General features: G+C 38.3%; 2 protein-coding genes across 2 annotated transcripts in view; both read right to left on the bottom strand.

Annotated features, from left to right (window-relative positions):
* VGLL1 (vestigial-like family member 1) overlaps positions 1-2,308 on the bottom strand; it is a 4,249-nt gene extending 1,941 nt beyond the window's left edge. Inside the window, exons 1-2 of the mRNA XM_009331716.1 lie at positions 2,098-2,308; positions 1,099-1,518 (exon numbers count right to left, since the gene is read on the bottom strand). Coding sequence (XP_009329991.1) covers positions 1,099-1,518; positions 2,098-2,308 — 631 coding nt within the window. The remainder of the gene's footprint in view (positions 1-1,098; positions 1,519-2,097) is intronic.
* Positions 2,309-7,704: 5,396 nt separating this feature from the next.
* The window catches only part of HTATSF1 (HIV-1 Tat specific factor 1), a 15,847-nt gene continuing 7,012 nt past the window's right edge, over positions 7,705-16,539 (bottom strand). The window contains exons 5-9 of the mRNA XM_009331764.1: positions 15,536-15,699; positions 13,770-13,869; positions 13,180-13,269; positions 12,554-12,691; positions 7,705-12,150 (exon numbers count right to left, since the gene is read on the bottom strand). Of these exons, the coding sequence (XP_009330039.1) occupies positions 11,866-12,150; positions 12,554-12,691; positions 13,180-13,269; positions 13,770-13,869; positions 15,536-15,699 (777 nt within the window). The 3' untranslated portion in view covers positions 7,705-11,865. The remainder of the gene's footprint in view (positions 12,151-12,553; positions 12,692-13,179; positions 13,270-13,769; positions 13,870-15,535; positions 15,700-16,539) is intronic.

The following is a 16,539-nucleotide window of genomic DNA, read 5'->3' as shown; positions in this document are numbered from 1 at the left end:
CTGCTGTTGCAGATCAGAAACGGGGTAACCATTAGCTATTTCACAGCTGTCTATTTTTCAAAACCTAAGACTCGGGATCGCTTCTTCACATGCCTGGTCCTTTTTATCTAGAAGCACCAGGTAGGAGGCACTGGCGTTAGTTCCAGCAGACTCTCTAAACAATTTCACAACCCTTTTTCTTGGAGACCAGTGCCAAGCTGACTATCTGGGTAACGCCCAGGAACAGCAATGCAGGCGTACCCTAACAGGGCACCAGGGCTCTCTGATCCCAGAGAGCTTCTCAAAGGCTGAAATTACTCACAAGGGAGCAGTTTTACCCAGCAGTCCTAGATGCTGTGGGGACATAAGCTCCCGGGAAATGGACTTCAGTCACCAGCCATCTTTCTTCTGTGTGCTGGCAGTACATAGGATCGGGATTCCTACTAATTGTTAATAATAAATAAGCAACAATCATCGCTCCTGCACGAATTGCATTAGCTCTGGGAAATCTACTGCAGAGAGCAATCGCAGCCTTTGACCCGCAGGGCAGCAGTGCTTCGTGGCAGGCAGCAATTAGCTGGGAGACAAGGCAAGGTCAGCCCGCCAGCCCCTTTACACTAGTCCTTCCAGCTACAGACAGAGACTGGGGAGGGAGAGAAATCCCTGGCCTTTCTGGTAAGGGCTGCAGTTTCACATCCTGTATTCAGAATATCATTAACACCCTACGCAGTAAGATAGGTTGCTCAGGGCTCTTACCTGGCCACCCGTTTCTGGTCATAATACAGAAGCATCTGGTACACACCCGTACCTGCTACCTATAAGGTAGAGATCCTGATAGCACTGTGAATAATGTTTATATTCACTTAAAATATCTCCCTAATGTAAGCCAGAAGGTAAAATATTGTGCAAGTGGGCAATGCATATTTTTTTTGGTTAAGCCATACTACATAGCTAATCAATCCCAAGTACAACAGTACACATCATGGGTTATCTATTGAAAAAAATTTCTATGAGCTGGGCTGAAGATGGCTCCAATTTGAGAACCTTAGGAACAGACTGTATTATTTTGTCTCTTTACATAAGATGCCATCAAAGAATAAAGTGATAGTATTTCCTTACCTCCCCCAGGACCTGAACTTTGACTTATATTTTGTAACCCAGCGGGTCCAGTCATACAAGCAGAACTTGAGTGTTGCTTCATGGTACATTCTTGCATGGATGTTAGGCACCTTTCCTGTTGCAGAAGACCAAGAAGAGAACCGTATTTCCTGTCAGAGATCGGTTCATCTACCACGTGCAGGTCAGGCAAGGCATGATGATAGACCGAACTGGTAAGACTGGGAGTCCCAATCGAAGGGAAGGGCCATAAATCTGCAGGTTGAGTTGGATGACTCCGCAGAGCTGAGGGCTGGTATTGGCCTGCCTTACCAGCAGCAGAAAAATTCAGACCCGTATTTGACATGCTTGTTGCAGAAGATGATGGGTATGGTTTGGAGCAATGTGAAGAGAAATTCCACTGATGGGGAGACATGCTATCTACTTAAAAAGAGAAAGAAAGCATCTGAAGTCTCATCAATTCTTACTTTTTTCCAAGGCAAATTCCAATGGACTAAGGGAACACTACCAGATTGCATATTCATTCTTACAGAAATATATATTCAATTTAGTGCTGCTTATCTTCAAAATCAACTACATATTCATACTAAAAGCAGACTAAGCCACCACCACCAATACTTTCAAATAAATACTACGTGTGTTTTCTTCAGGCCGCTAGCATAGGCAGGTTTTTAACAATTGCAAGCTTAGACTAATATATTTCTGCAGACGACAAATTAAGTCATAATGCACTAAATGCATCTGACAGTGATGGAGACTCTTGGCTGGAGAACGAGAACCCAGTCCTGCCAACAGGCCCATGGAGAGCTTGGGAAGCGCCCCAGCAAGCACAGGGATTTACCCAGGAAGTCCCAGCTACATAATCCAGGGCTTTTGCAAGCACGATTTTCTCGCTTTCTGTTTGTGCACAGTTCCAAATTTAAGCATGCTGCATCTTAAATTCCTTAGTGAAAGCTAGTCACCCCCACCTAATACCACGCTCACGCATGGAAAGCAGCTCACCGTTCTTCAGGACAACAGTCTCGCCCTTGTGCTTTGTGCTCAGGTCTTGTGGGTTCTTGGCATTGCTTAGAGCTCTAGAAAAATGTTCATCTACCACGCTGTTAATATCCCCTTGGAAATACGTAAATACAACACTCTGAGACCCCCATTCCGTTTTCACAGGTTCTTTGCTTTTACATGGCTTTGGAGAGAGCTTCCTTGTTTCTTCCATTTTCAATAACCAACAGCCCCTGACAAAAAAAAGAAAACCAGTCAAAGAAATACTATTCAACTTAAAGTGCACAGTCAGTGGTGAGCCCACCTTCCTCCTGAAAATGGTAGGGCCAGAAGAACTGTTACTAGTAGGATTAGATTCTTTATCTGAGTTTCTGCTTCTTCCACACACCTTTTCTTTACCGATTTCCTTATTATATACTTCTAATATGAAATACTTTAAGTATAAAACAAAAGGAGGAACCTTTCAATAAATATGTACTACATTTTTCAGAATTGTGATGGGAGTGCATTTTTCCCAATCAGACAAATTGAATCCAATTAGTCTTTAACTCGTTCAATGCAGTATCTTTTGCTGGTGAGCTCTAAGTTTGATATAACTGTACAATATGCAACCTTAGTAAGGGATGCTGCATCTTGAAAGCAGTGAATGGCTCAGAGACGCAGAAGGCCTGACAGATACCAACTTTGTATGAGTTACCTGTCAATGCCATAGCATCGGCTCTATCGAAGAATGAAATGGGCATATCTATCCACCCGCTTTCATTTCTCACCCCTGCCTTCATCCGTCTTTATAACCCTGGGCTTAAGACCTTGCACTGTGCAAACGCACCCTGAGGATGGAAGTGTGCTGAAAGAACTGAGGCACTTAGACAAATAATTCAGACAACAGAGAGGTGGCATTAGCCCTGGATGAAGCTCAGGGTGAACTTATCAAAATGCTTTGTCCAATTCTGGTTTTTGCATTGTTCAAAAAACATATTGACAAAATGAAAAAAAAAAAGAAGAAAAAATACTAATTGGAGCTTAAAATAATAACAACTTTAGATAAGGTAAAGTTCGAAGTACCTTGATCACTGTCAGCACGCACCCACACAAGGAAAAGACTTCCAAGAGTAACTAGTTGCTTCACCTGTTAGAAAAAGACATTCAGATTAAATTATTGGAAATTCAAATTATGGCAAATTCAAGTAAAAAAAGCAAACAAAAGAACTTTTTTGTTTGAAACAACTTACCTAGGAACTTGGGGGGTCTGCCAGTTGCTTAAAACTTTGGTAGCAAGACTGCTAAAACACACACTGTAGCTCAACCAGAAGTTACAGATTTAAGGCAGGAATTACTCTAAAATAGTTTGCAGGAAGTCAACAGAAGACTGTAAGACTCCTTTTTGTTCTACTTAAGAATCTCTGCTGCCAGATATGGTAAGAGTAGGACAATGAACGTCACTGCTTGCCCTGGAGAAGCATCGTTTTTATGCATTTGTGCAGTTTCTGGCCGCAGGGGAGCTAGTTCTACAACCAGAGCTCATGCGTTCTGCTGTAATCAAAATCATATTTAGCAATGCTCATGCTATGAATGCAGAGAGAATTGCCTGCTGTTTCTATTCAATTTTCCAGTTTCATTGTCAGCTCATCACACCGCATAGCATAATTGGTTTACCTTGGTAGCAAAAAGAAGGCTGTTATTTTTCAGAGACCAGGGAAACCTTCAGCCAATAGCCAGTTGTATCATGCAAAACCTAATGAATCATTAGATTTGTGTTTCCATCCAACTAACCCTGCAATACGCAGTGTTGCTTAACCTATTCTGATACATTTATCTGATTTCTTTTCTAATCATAACCCCCCCAGTCCTCAGAAGCTTCCTCATAAACATTGCACTCATCTATGTCTCGACGGGTATTCTGAAGTATCTGCAAAGGCTGCCTCCAAATGGTCTCTCAGTGTTTCTTACACATGAAAAGACTGTTCAGGCTGCAAAACCAAGTATTCAGACATTAAGAAATACAAGGATTAAGGTTATCCAGCCATAATCCATTCCCCTTTTTATGTTTAAGCCTTCATCTACAAACTTCTTGTCCATGTTTATCATTTGCTTCTCTATCTACTTTTGCTTGTTACCTCTACCTCCCCCGCATTCTCTGTTCAGTTCTCCCCCTTCATGATCCCTTGCTCAGCTAGCCCTAATCCTCTGTCATCAACTACCAAATTGTGTCCAAACTCAAGAGTTTCTCAGACCTCATTTTAGGATTTCTATTGCTTTGCCCCTTCCTGCATCCTTTCTCCAGCTCCAAACCTGAACACAGTGGTGGGGATGGGACACATACAGGTAGGTCACCAGTTAGGAAATGCAAGGGGATACTCTGTAACAGGCATCTGATTCGGAAGACCGTCTTTCAGAACTTCAAAACTGACCAAACTTTCCCAAACACAGAAACTTAAACTGAAAAAACCTTCCTCCCGATTCACAGTCACCTTCCCAAGGCACATGAGGGGAGCAGGAACTAGCACAACCCTGACAAATAACTGGAAGAACTTCAAGCACAGGAAGAGACTATTTTTTCCCAGTCTTGCTTCAGAAAGCAACCCACTGTTTAGGTTAAGAAACTTTCTGGCTGCTCAGCTGGAGGCCAACACTTGCTATGGAAAATTCCAACCCAAGCGGTAAGAGCTTGGCAAAATCGTCAGCAACCATGGGGCCTGAGAAAGGACTACATCAGGCCTTCTCGACAGCAAGCAGCAAACCGGCTCTTCCTACACTGCTCCACCACTACGCATCAACATACAATTTAAAAAGCATTAGCTCTGGCCCAGAGGTCTATTTTTCCTGTTCCCCACTCAGTGCCATTGTGTCTTTGTACCACTTTATTAACATGCTTAACTTGCTCGTGACATTAATTGTAAGCTCTTTTAGCACCGTTTATTGGTGTGTAGCAGTTGTTACGCTCGTGTGAATTGTGACCACAGTAATTACAATGCTAGAAAAACAATACTTTTTTTAAAAAAAGGTCATTTATCTGTTTTTTTTCTCATTTCCCTTAAAAACCTCTTGTGCTTTCCAACAAGTTGTCTGAAGAAGGCTGGCTATAACCTAGGTTGTATCTCAGTCCTCCCAGTGATCATATGCACATGAGGAATCTAACGTCCCAAGAGTCAGGACCTAGATTTGGTGCGCTGTGGTCTTTATTACCTGAACTTCCCATTCTTCCGTCTTCCAGCAGGAAGTCTGCAAAAAAAGGCAGAAATCCTTCCAATTTGTGTCTGCCACAAACTGCTGTCAAAATATAGTAAAGTGGAGCTCAGGATGAAACAGCCTCAGCTCGCCTCACACCACTCTCAGAATGGGTTAATTATGGCAAAATAGTGCAAGTAATTGTCCAGGTTACTCGTCCTTCAGGTGGACAAGGACACACAGATCACACAGGCTTAAGAGACATGGTTGTTGACTGCTCACCACAAGTGACAATGCTTTACAGTATTTTTCACATTCCCCACCCTTGCTAGTACTATTAATTTTCCATCACTGTAGCATCAGACAGGGAACTCTCTGTTCTCTAGTTCATGCAGCCCAAACCAGTTTTAAAAAATAAATAAAACAAAAACATTTCCACTTCCCAAGTATTAAGCAATAATTTAACAAGCAGGCATTCTCTTTCATCAAGTATCTTTCAAATAAGGGAACATTTGAGGAAGTCAGTGAACATACACTGAAATTACCATTGTTATTCTCCTACCTTAACTCACTGCCACGAGCGGTGTCACGCCAGTAAGATTTTCCAGACATGGGACGGTCATGCTGTGTCCAGCAGTTTGGGATCCTTCCCCCGGCAGGCTATGTGCGCTCTGCAGTGACCGCAGGAGGAGACAAGCAACGTTCATGAACTCCCTACATGCTTTCTAGCCTCTAGCTGCGAGTGAACTAGGCGTTTCCTTCAGCCTATCTGCTAAGAATGCGTGAAATGCACTCCAACAAGTCAACCGGGTTAGGAGGTTTCAGGAATGAGGAAAATAGGATTGTAAGTAGGGTTGGTTTTTTTTTATGACAATGTGTACACAATAAAGAAGACAGCGTCTGGACTTCAGAAGACTTTTGAGTAAGATGATAAACAAGTTGTGGCAGAGAACCAAACTTGGTCAGGGTCAGAAAGGACTTCCCTATGCCAGGTTATAGCATATTCAGCATTAAGTGTGTAACTACAAACATCTGCAAGAAGGGAAAGATCACCTGTCTCCATCCCAGATATGCTGGGTTTTCTCTCTCTCCTTTGCTGGACCTGTTTAAATGACTATAGAAAATCTTCAGAAAACAAAAATATCATTCTTGTTCTGTAAGGGCTGTAGCAAGAAACAGGTAGCTTGAGGGGTTTTGTAGTAAGTTTACCAAAATTACCAAGTTGCAGCCATTCCAGAAATGCTGAATCAGGGTCAAATTTGCCAGTGTCAGCCGGAAAAATGCACTGGGGAACTAGAGTCACCAAACTGGTGACGTTATGTCTTTTATGCAGTAGCTTAACAGTTTGTTTACTCACCCAGAAAGTAGGAGAGCACAATCCAATTCCCTCTGCCTAAATACGTATGAATCCACCCTCTGCCATCTCCCAGAACAACTTAACTACCAGGCTGTGAGATTTCCCAGGACGGTGCTTAGTCTTCTATTGACACACTCTTCGCATAAACACATTTTCTTGAGACAGACTGGATTCCAGTCTATCAGCAGGGCAAGTGCCCTCAACATCTCAGTCCCTTTCTTTGCTCCCCTTTGCTAAACTGTTTCATGCAGCAGAGATTTCTTCTGCTAAAGCTTTTCAAGACCTCACTCAAGAATTTCCTCTTAGGTTGGCAGTTAGAGCACTCTAAGGTTGTTAGATGGCATCAGTTTAAAGCTCCTAGGTGAACACCCCAAAGAACTACTGGGTAAAAACGGGATTATCATCCCTGTTCCTTTGTAGTATAGGAATTGAAACGACTGATTTCCAGTGCTTTTTAAGCATTCAAAATGTTAAGCTTTGAACAACCAAAAAAAAAAATTTAAAAAAATCATTTCTGAGAATAAAAATTGAAATTCTGCTTGTCCTTAACACACACATACACACACCCCAGTCTCAACTGTAGCTATGGTGCCAGCAGCCATTCCTCCTGCTCCTTTTATCTCCATGCAAGGCCCACTAACACACCAAGCCAGAATGAAGTCTGAGACAAAACCCATAAAGAGCGAACAAACACCACGTCCCACTGTGAACACTTACAGTTCTAGCGACATGTATACTGGACTCCAGCTGGAAAGCTCTGGCACGTTAACACATACGCTTTATAAACTGAAGTCACTGTGCACCAAATGCTATGGTACCTTTTACTGGGGAAACAAGTAAGACAGATACATTATCTCAAAACTAATCAGAAAAGACTTGTTTTGTTCACGAGTTTGTTTATTAAAAAGGTAGTATAAAACACAACCCCTTTAAGAAACAAAATTGAAGACAAATCAAGGGATTCTCAGATGCTGTCACAGGTCTCGAAATTATTCAAATATGATTATTTTTTTTTAATGTTGCTTTTCTAAAAGATAAACGGTCAATTTAACTGATCGAAAGAAAATAACCTGTCAGAAAAATTCCAAGTCAACTTACTGAAAAGTTTAATCTAACAATATACTTTCATAATACAGAATGAGCAAAAAACAATTTGCTGCAAAAGATTTCATAATTCTATAAATATTTTACAGAACTTTCAGAGTATCCTGACAGTAAGACTTCAAGCCTTGTATAATGAGCACTAAAGTACACACGTCAAATCAACACAAGTACACAACTTACATAATTCATTTATCATACTGCAGTATATTTCCTCAAATTCAGAAATAAAAATAAGAATTTAAAAACAAATTAAAATCTATAGGTGGTTTGTTTGTTTTGTTTTTTTAAAGAATTTGATTAGGTTATACAGTTCAAGAATTCAGGGTATGGATATCGATTTTACTGGAAAATTTAAAGGCAAGTTTGGGTTTCTATGAAGCATCCAACACCTTTAAGTTTTCTTAAGCAAATTAAGCTAAGTATTTGTAATTGTAAATAGATTAACCTTAACTGAATAATGTCTAGGACATGTTTTAGCTAAAATGCACTGCATTTAACATACTAATGATTTTAAGTGAATTGCAATCCTTATACAAAATGTAAGTTGTACGAGGGACTGAAATTCAATTAAAAAAAGTAATTAAAAAAAGTCAGCAGGAGAAACAGATAAACATTTTGATGCAAAATGAAACTAATTCTCTCTTTACAGCTGCATATGAACATTCGAGAACCTGCTACAACTTATGTGCCTTTTCTTTTGGGGCTTTTTGTTTCCAGATGGCTACCTTGGCCATGCTCCTCAAACCATGTCATCTCTGATGAATACTTGTACCTCCGTACAATTACCTTGCCAGCAAACCACTAAACAGCATTTGATTGTAAAGCAAACTACCAATATATCTTGAAGCTAAGCAACTGATTTTGTATTGCGTGGTTAAGAAAGTGATTATCTATGCTGAATTATGCTGAAGTATCAGTTAATACTCTTTATATTTTTAAGTGGCTTCACATCCATTTTGTTACGCTGTGCAAATGAGTAGAAACAGCTACTTCTCTAGGTCAAAACTAAGCAACAATGATTATCCACAAATTGTTTCAACCTGCTGCTAGTTATTGTTTTCATAATATATGGAGGGAAGGAGACAGTTTTTCTTAAAACGAACCTCTCACCAAAAGCCTAGGTGTAAAGGAACACGCAGTATACTGGAACGCTGGAATGGAACCTAAGAAAAATTAGAAACTGAGCAAAAAGTTTGATTTTGCCATTTCTAATGAGCAAGACAAGTCATTAGAAAGCACTTTTAATTAAAGAACAAATATAGTGAAAATTACATTGGGGTTTTAACTTCTTACCAATTCATTTATGATGCTGCTCAGTCAGAAAAAAATGCAAGTTTAGAAAGCAACTCAGCTTGTTCAGCTTCAGATTCATTAAAATTTGGTATTAAACATTACTGCTCTGTACTACAAGATTTTCACAATCATGCGTCAAAATAGTAATTTTAACTATTGTGAAAAATTTAAATTTATGTTCAGATTAATTTATAAAAATCGGCATCACTTAAGGAAAACATCAAAAGAATTTGGTCTCAATGAAAATCTGCTGAAAAGAAAGTCACAGCTGCATTAACCTCTCCACAGACTATTAAATGCCTCAATAGCTCAATGAATAGTTTATAAAAATATATTTTTACATTTCACTGGGGAATAACAGAGGTAGACAAAAGGAAAATACCAGTTTGAGTGTAATTCCGCACTTCAGAACAACATATTTGCATGGAAAAACAGCTTTTATTTTCTTAGGAGTCCTAGTTAATAGGAAAGCCAGTAAAGCATTTGGTCTCAGTCTTTGCCCGTGCTGTACTTCAGTGTGAAGTCTAGAGGAAAAGGTGAAAAGACTAACATCACGTTTGACTTCTGAAGCAAGCCAATCAAATTTGTACATCAATTGGAGAGAGGAAGGTTACTGCACATATAATGATTCTTTATTTTTCAAAGTCTTTTTTCAAACACTAACACTAACCTTATTTTTTATCTGATACCATGATAAGGCTTCATAGAACTGTACAATATTTATACATTTGTCAATAGTTTCCCTGTATCAGTTGCAATTCCACTGTAAAACAGGTGATTTAACTGTGTAGAGTGTTATATGACTAGGCTCTCAAAAAAAAAAAAAAGGCTAACAAAACACAATAATCTTAACAGATCTAAAGCCTGGAGTCTAGAAGCTGGAAGCAAAAAAACCAGAAGCACTGAAAGCAATACCCACCACGCTAAATTACACTCTTCATATGCCAAAACCTTCAGCCCTCAAAGGTCCGTGGTGCTTACTGCCAATAAAAATAACGAAGGCAGAACCAACACAACCCAGAGATGTAACCTGAGTATGCCACTACGTGCAGCTACACACCAGGCAGTATTTCAGACTCCCTGAACTGTTCAAACACCTGTTTTGCTGAAACATGCAATTCGCACACTTGTAAAGATGAGAAAATGGTCTGTCTTAGCTGGCAAGAGTTACAGCTCTTCTTTATAATGCAACTCAAAATTGGAAATTTGTCATGCCAGCTTATAATGAGCCCCCAGACTTTTAAACCCTGAATTCAACTATCATCTCTGTTGCGAGACCAGATTATTTTGTCACAAAAAGATAAGATTTATAACCACAGTGGCAAGTGTTAACTTAGATGCTCTGGTTGGCGTAGCTACCCATACATATTGATTACATATTAAAAAAAACAAAACAAACTTAGTACCATATAGACTTCTGGAAAAAATATAGATGGTAATCTCAGAGCACGAAGTTTGAAAATACCAATTTTCAGAGTATTCGGAATACTTCAGGATGGAAATATAATAATTAGCATCTATGGTTTCTTGCAATCCAATATGAATTAAAAAAATTCAAAAGATCCTCCTTACTAGTAGCCATCCATCTGAACAGCGTGCTATGAATTTAGCACCAATATTTTAAATGTTTAGTGCCTAAATCTGTATTCTTCTATCCTTAGGTATCAAAATAATGGGATTCTAAATTAAGAATTACTATGCCCAAAACGGCTCCCCCAAAGTTATTTTTGAAAGCCTGCCACTTACTAAGATATCTAAAGTTAGAATGTCTTCTAAATCCTTGCTTTTGGAAATATTTCTAAGAGGGCTAGCATTTGCTTTTTCCATAAAAAGAATATTATTTGAAAGCATATTTTCAAGTATTCTAACTTTTGCACAACAAACTGTAGTTCAAGTTGCCAAAAGCCTTTAAATTTTATGAAATACAGGAGATCCTCCCCATTTTGAAGAGTACGTAAGGCTAAACTAAAATGTTGAAGGGAACTCACACTCATCATCTAACAAAGTCAAACAAAAACCTTTACTCTATTAAAGCAAAAACTAAACAAAGCCAACTCATCATTCAAAAGCCTATTTTGCATACCTACTGCATACAGACCATGAGAGTTTAAAGATCAGCCTTATTTCGTTACGGCCTAGAATGTGTGTGCTCATGCATTTCTAGTCTCCTTGACATAATTCCAGCCTCAACAGAAGATCTAAGCAGGGGAAGAAAAAAATAATTTACTGAATGCTGTGATTTAATAATCTATCTTCACGCAGTTTACCTTACGTTGGCTATGGCAACCTTGTTTGTTTTTCACTTCCTTTAAGTTTGCGACTTGGTACTACTCTTATCACTCGCTACTTAATGCATAGCAACATATCCAATGCATTCACCCTGTAAGTATCACAGCATCTGTTCCATAAAATGATCCAAAGTACTCAGGTCAGGAATCATTTTTAAGGATGAGATACCAAGTTCCAAGGGGTACAGGAAAATTAACAGTAAAATCCACAATCTTGTAATAGCTTTGCATTACTTAAGTTACATATAGTTACATAAACTTAAGGGTTGGAACATATTTCACACTTACATAATGAAACACTGACAAGCATAGTTAGAACAAAAGAAGCCTGATGAGTTTTACTGCATTCTTGGCAACTTGAGTTACTTTACCTGAACAGCCAATTAATACAAACTTTTAGAACCTCATTAAATACTGCTTTTAATGAAAACTTCAAAGCACACAGTTGATGACATTTTAATAGGCATATATTCATATGAACATTGTCTGCAGTCACCCTGAAGAAAGGGATAAACTCAAACATCACCCTAAAAACCATGCTTTCGTAAAGCATTAAGGATGTTATGTATCTGCTTCAACATCACTGCCTGCAAGGCTGCTGTCTGTAGATGGAGCACCATCTTCGTTAATGCCCTCACCATTATTCTCCCTCTCATGGGCTTCATCATTTACATCCTCCTTAGATGTGTCATTAACTTTTGCAGGTTGTCTGCCTTCAGGCAGTTTGACACTACTTGTTGCGGAATCTGAATCAGATGTAGTTTGCTGTTCCTTTGCATCAGGATCCTCTAAAAATGATCCCCACACCTTGAGCCTTTCTTCCCTTTCTCTCGCAGTCTCCTCCACCTATTAAAGATATGTTTATACACATAATTTCAAAGTCATACTTGTAAAAATGAGTATTTACACAGATAAAATTATATGAACATTTATATTGCAGTAATACCTCAAGACTGCAATAGGCCCTGTTGACTGTGAACTAATGATCTGTACACCCCCTGACTAATCTTCCAAGTTTACATCTCCAACACACAATTTTTAACATCAAACAGGTCCTTCCAATTTTCACTAAATTGAATAATTAAGGCTGATTTTTTGGAGACATCCTAGCAGTTTTTGAGGAGAAGCAAGATGGGGCAGGGGTGGGCAGGGGAAGGGTATGAGGATGAGAACACAAAGCACTTCTCAAATTAAAACAGATTTACAGTTTGGAAGAAATATTCGATGAAATAGGACCATGAAAGGCTACCTGATAATCCGTTACACCATCCCATGTTTCAGCACTAAGCTGACGTCCACCAAACCACCTTCCATTTAGAGTTAGCTTGCACAGATCAGCTTCTGTTGCTTCTTTAAATGACACAGAAGCCACGCCATCAGGGTGTCGCTGTAAGGAGAGACAACTTTCATTTAATAGTTTTCTGAATAGTGTATTTATTCCAACATATTTTAGATTGTCTTACAAAATCCATCAGGATATAGCTCTATCCTGATCATAATCACGTTTGAAAAACTCAATTTGCAAGTTTACACATTTCATTCTAATGGTACACAGAACAGACTTTTTGAACACATAAACATTTCAGCTAGTTTAGCTACAAATAAATGTATTTATAAACTGTCAAAACTTGTGACACGTATTCAAGTTACTGGGAAGAGTGAGAGCTTGCCTTCACATAGGCTGAAGTACATAGGTGCTTATAAATTAATTTCCAAACCAGCTAATTTTAAAATAGTGGAAGATTAGGTCAAGTTTCCATGAAATAAACACAAAAAAGCAAATAAATGCTCCACTCACACTTAAAGAATCCTAAATGTTTTGCACATTTACACATTACATCCATTCTGCCTACACAACTTGTAAAAAATACCTACATCAAATATGAGAACCTTCTTTACTTGACCAAACTTTTCACACTCTGTCCGCAGATCTTCTCTGATCTCATTTAGCACTAAGGGATCCTCCTGCAATGCAATCACACAGGTTAAATTGAACAGAAGCACTTACTTCTCTCAGCTTTATTTTTGCCCAATCACCAACGGAATGCATCTGCCAATCTATTAGAAGTTCATAAATTAAGTGTTGTTATGCTGCATTTTCAAAGCCACTTGGGAGTTGGCAGACAGCCCTTATTTGAATTTAATAAATGCTACTAATTAATAAGGCTTCTCCATTCTAACACGGTTACTGTCTACTCCTCTCTCCATCCCAAAAAGGAATATTGTCAGGATACACACAGTGAAAAAGGCCTATTTAAATAATATACAAACACCTTTGTCTTGCTTTCTGGAAATAGATGAATGAATTTTAAGCAGATGCTTGGCACAGGAAAAAACCCTGCCCAAACAGTAAATTTAATTTTGTTCTCATCTGCTTAGAATTTTGCTAAAATTCCTATGGCAGAAAGTTCAGACAACGTTAATTATAAGAGCACAGTTTACAGTAGCAAACTGCATCTTCCTACCTCAAAGTCCTTTGGGTGAAACATATTCCTGATAATAATGATGCGTTCATGTCGCATTCGAGTTGCGCCATCTTTCTTCTCAGGCCTCCAATCCAGCTGTCTAATGAAATGAAGCAACAGTAAGAAGATATTGTTGCGGCTCTCTTCAGTTTCTACAAGTATTTGTTGAAAAAAAATCATTAATTTGGCATTTCTTGCAATACATCAACTAAAACATGCATTTTGACACAAAGAGTTAAGTTACTCTTCAGAAAAATGCAATAATCACCCAGTTTTACCACTTCTTCTACAAAGCAGTTGAAGTTTTAAGGTACTTAAATGCTCATAGAGGGAATATAAGTTATTTTAAAAATCAAAGCATTTTCTTAAACACTGAAAAAATAATCTTCAAGTTTTAGTTCCTTCCTAATATCAGGTCAGACACAGGAATCAGCTGCTGCCAAGTATAATAAAAATGTCAGTATTTTACCATTTTTTCCTAACTTGTTTTGTAAAAAAGGAGATCCACTATTCCCTTTGGTAAAATTTAACTGCTTTTATTTAAACAAACATGCAAGAACACCTTGAGTCTTACACAGACATCGCTGCAAGATGTATTTTGTTCCACAGTGTATAGAGCCACTGCCACAAACTAGCAGTGTAACTCAGGGCATCTGTTCTATGACTTTACCTTCTCACAAAAAAAATGTTACTTCTGGTAGAAATGTCTACTTTATATCCTATTACAAAAAAAGGACACATTCACTTACACTTCTAAATCTCAGAATCTTATATTTGGGGGGAAAAAAAAATCTTGTTTAAGTTCCTTCTTGTATCTGCTACTTCGGCTGAAGAAAATTTGGATTTCCAATGAAGGTAGTAGCAAGTAAATTATGCTCTTCAACTCAAAAGGAACACCGACTGAAGTCAGTTTATTCACACAAATTGCTGTCAAATGCAAGTTCATTATTTTCATACTTCTCCCTCCACACTGGAGACTTCTTATAGCAAGAATTGGCAATGTATCTCTGAGGCAGATACATTTCAAGCTGCTTTTATTTTTAATTGATAAGATGTCAAGTAGACTTTGTTCCCTTTAACTATGGCAAAATACTTTCGCATTGCTATTTAAAGTGTTTAGTGGAATGCTGCTTTCATTAAAATATTAAAAGTCCTATATACTTAAACTTTTTTCTTCTTTAATCCGCATCTTCTTGGTTCCAAAAGGCAGAAAAACAATTTTTAAGTGACAAAAGCAATGAATCTAGGTACAAAAGCAATGAATCTAGGTACAATTAAAAAAACCACATATCTTATACCAGAGAGAGAGGTCTGGGGGAATCTACAGAGATATTTTAGTATTTGCTCCTATGGAAGCTAGCATCTCTTGCCCTTTGCAACGAGTAAAGTATGGTACAAACAACATGTGGACAGGCAGAGTGTTATTACCTTAAAAAAGTAAGCCTAGATATGGTGACAGGACTTGCACACTCACACACTGAGAGAAAAAAGTCTTTTATCTCCCCAGAGTTCCAATATTTTCTTCTATAACTGAAAGGACCTTGGTTCCCTATATATTATGTTAGTGTCAATCACAAAGAAGTTCATTATATCAACATTTAATTTAGGAGTTCCTCCCCTCCAAATGTGTATTATTTAAGCTATTTTGCTGTCAGAGAAGACTTCAATTTTTGCATAACTCTCAGCATTGCATTTGAAAGAAAGCAGTGCTTTACTAATAGCACTTAGAAATCAAGCAATGTTTTACTGAAATAAAAAATACAAACTTCTGCTGCTGAGACAACTTCTTCCTGTAGTCTTTACATTTCTTCTTCTTTTTGCTTGCATCATACTCCCCCTTCAGTTGAAACTTTGCAACTTCAACATGCAATTTATAGCCTCTAATTTCTGCCTCATCCAGAAGTCTCAATGCAAGTTGAACCGATTCTCTCTATTTGAAGATAAAACAGAACACAAGCTTTAAAGCACATGGCACATCAAATTATCCAAATAACATTTAATTAAGAATATTGTGCTAAGAATCAGTTCCCTGTCACTGAAAACTGTAATGCCATAGCTCTTCCAAGTCTCTTGACACACAGTTGGCAATGCTTTCTTTATCAAAACCAACTATTTCTTCACCACTGTTACAGCAGATTAATGCTCCCAAAAGGAGCTGCATACATTTCATTCAAATATGTCACAAAAACTAATCTGCAATGGTCAATCATGCTGATGAGCTTAAAAGCAAAACAAAAAAAAATTCAGGGGGCTGATTTTCTATAAAGCTTGTATCACTCTTCCAAGATCAGCAGATGTTGAGGCTCTTAAGTAATTTTTAAAGTTTTCCTAAAAGTCCTTTAGGAAAGGACTTTTCCTTATAAAGACAGGCAGACTGTCTTTATACTTGTGCACTAAACAGCCCTAACTACTAAAATTTCAAAACCAGCGTAGACTACAAGGCCGTTGATTTAGTACTTGCCTGGTGCTTCCTGCAGAATCAAAGCAGATTGCACTCGCAAGCACTAACTTTCCAAATGGTTCACAAGTGAAACACATGAAGGAAGTAGTACTGCAGCCTAAGCTTTTATAGGTTAATACAGAATGCAAGAACAGTCCTGAACCTAACCAGTTCTCAACTAAAAGCTGTAAATACAGGACTACAGTATGTTCCTTCCTGACTCATTATTTCTGTATTCTTGGCCACCCAGTGGCATATTTTCAAAGTAAAAGGTGAAGAGTCCCCCATTTCACCCCATAATCACTGGCACCCAAGACAGGAACATGGAGA

The sequence above is a fragment of the Pygoscelis adeliae genome, unplaced genomic scaffold (assembly GCF_000699105.1).
Source record: "Pygoscelis adeliae isolate BGI_AS28 unplaced genomic scaffold, ASM69910v1 Scaffold79, whole genome shotgun sequence".
NCBI lineage: Eukaryota > Metazoa > Chordata > Aves > Sphenisciformes > Spheniscidae > Pygoscelis > Pygoscelis adeliae.
Note: the sequence above shows the minus strand (reverse complement) of the source record. Positions and strands in the feature narration are given on the sequence as shown.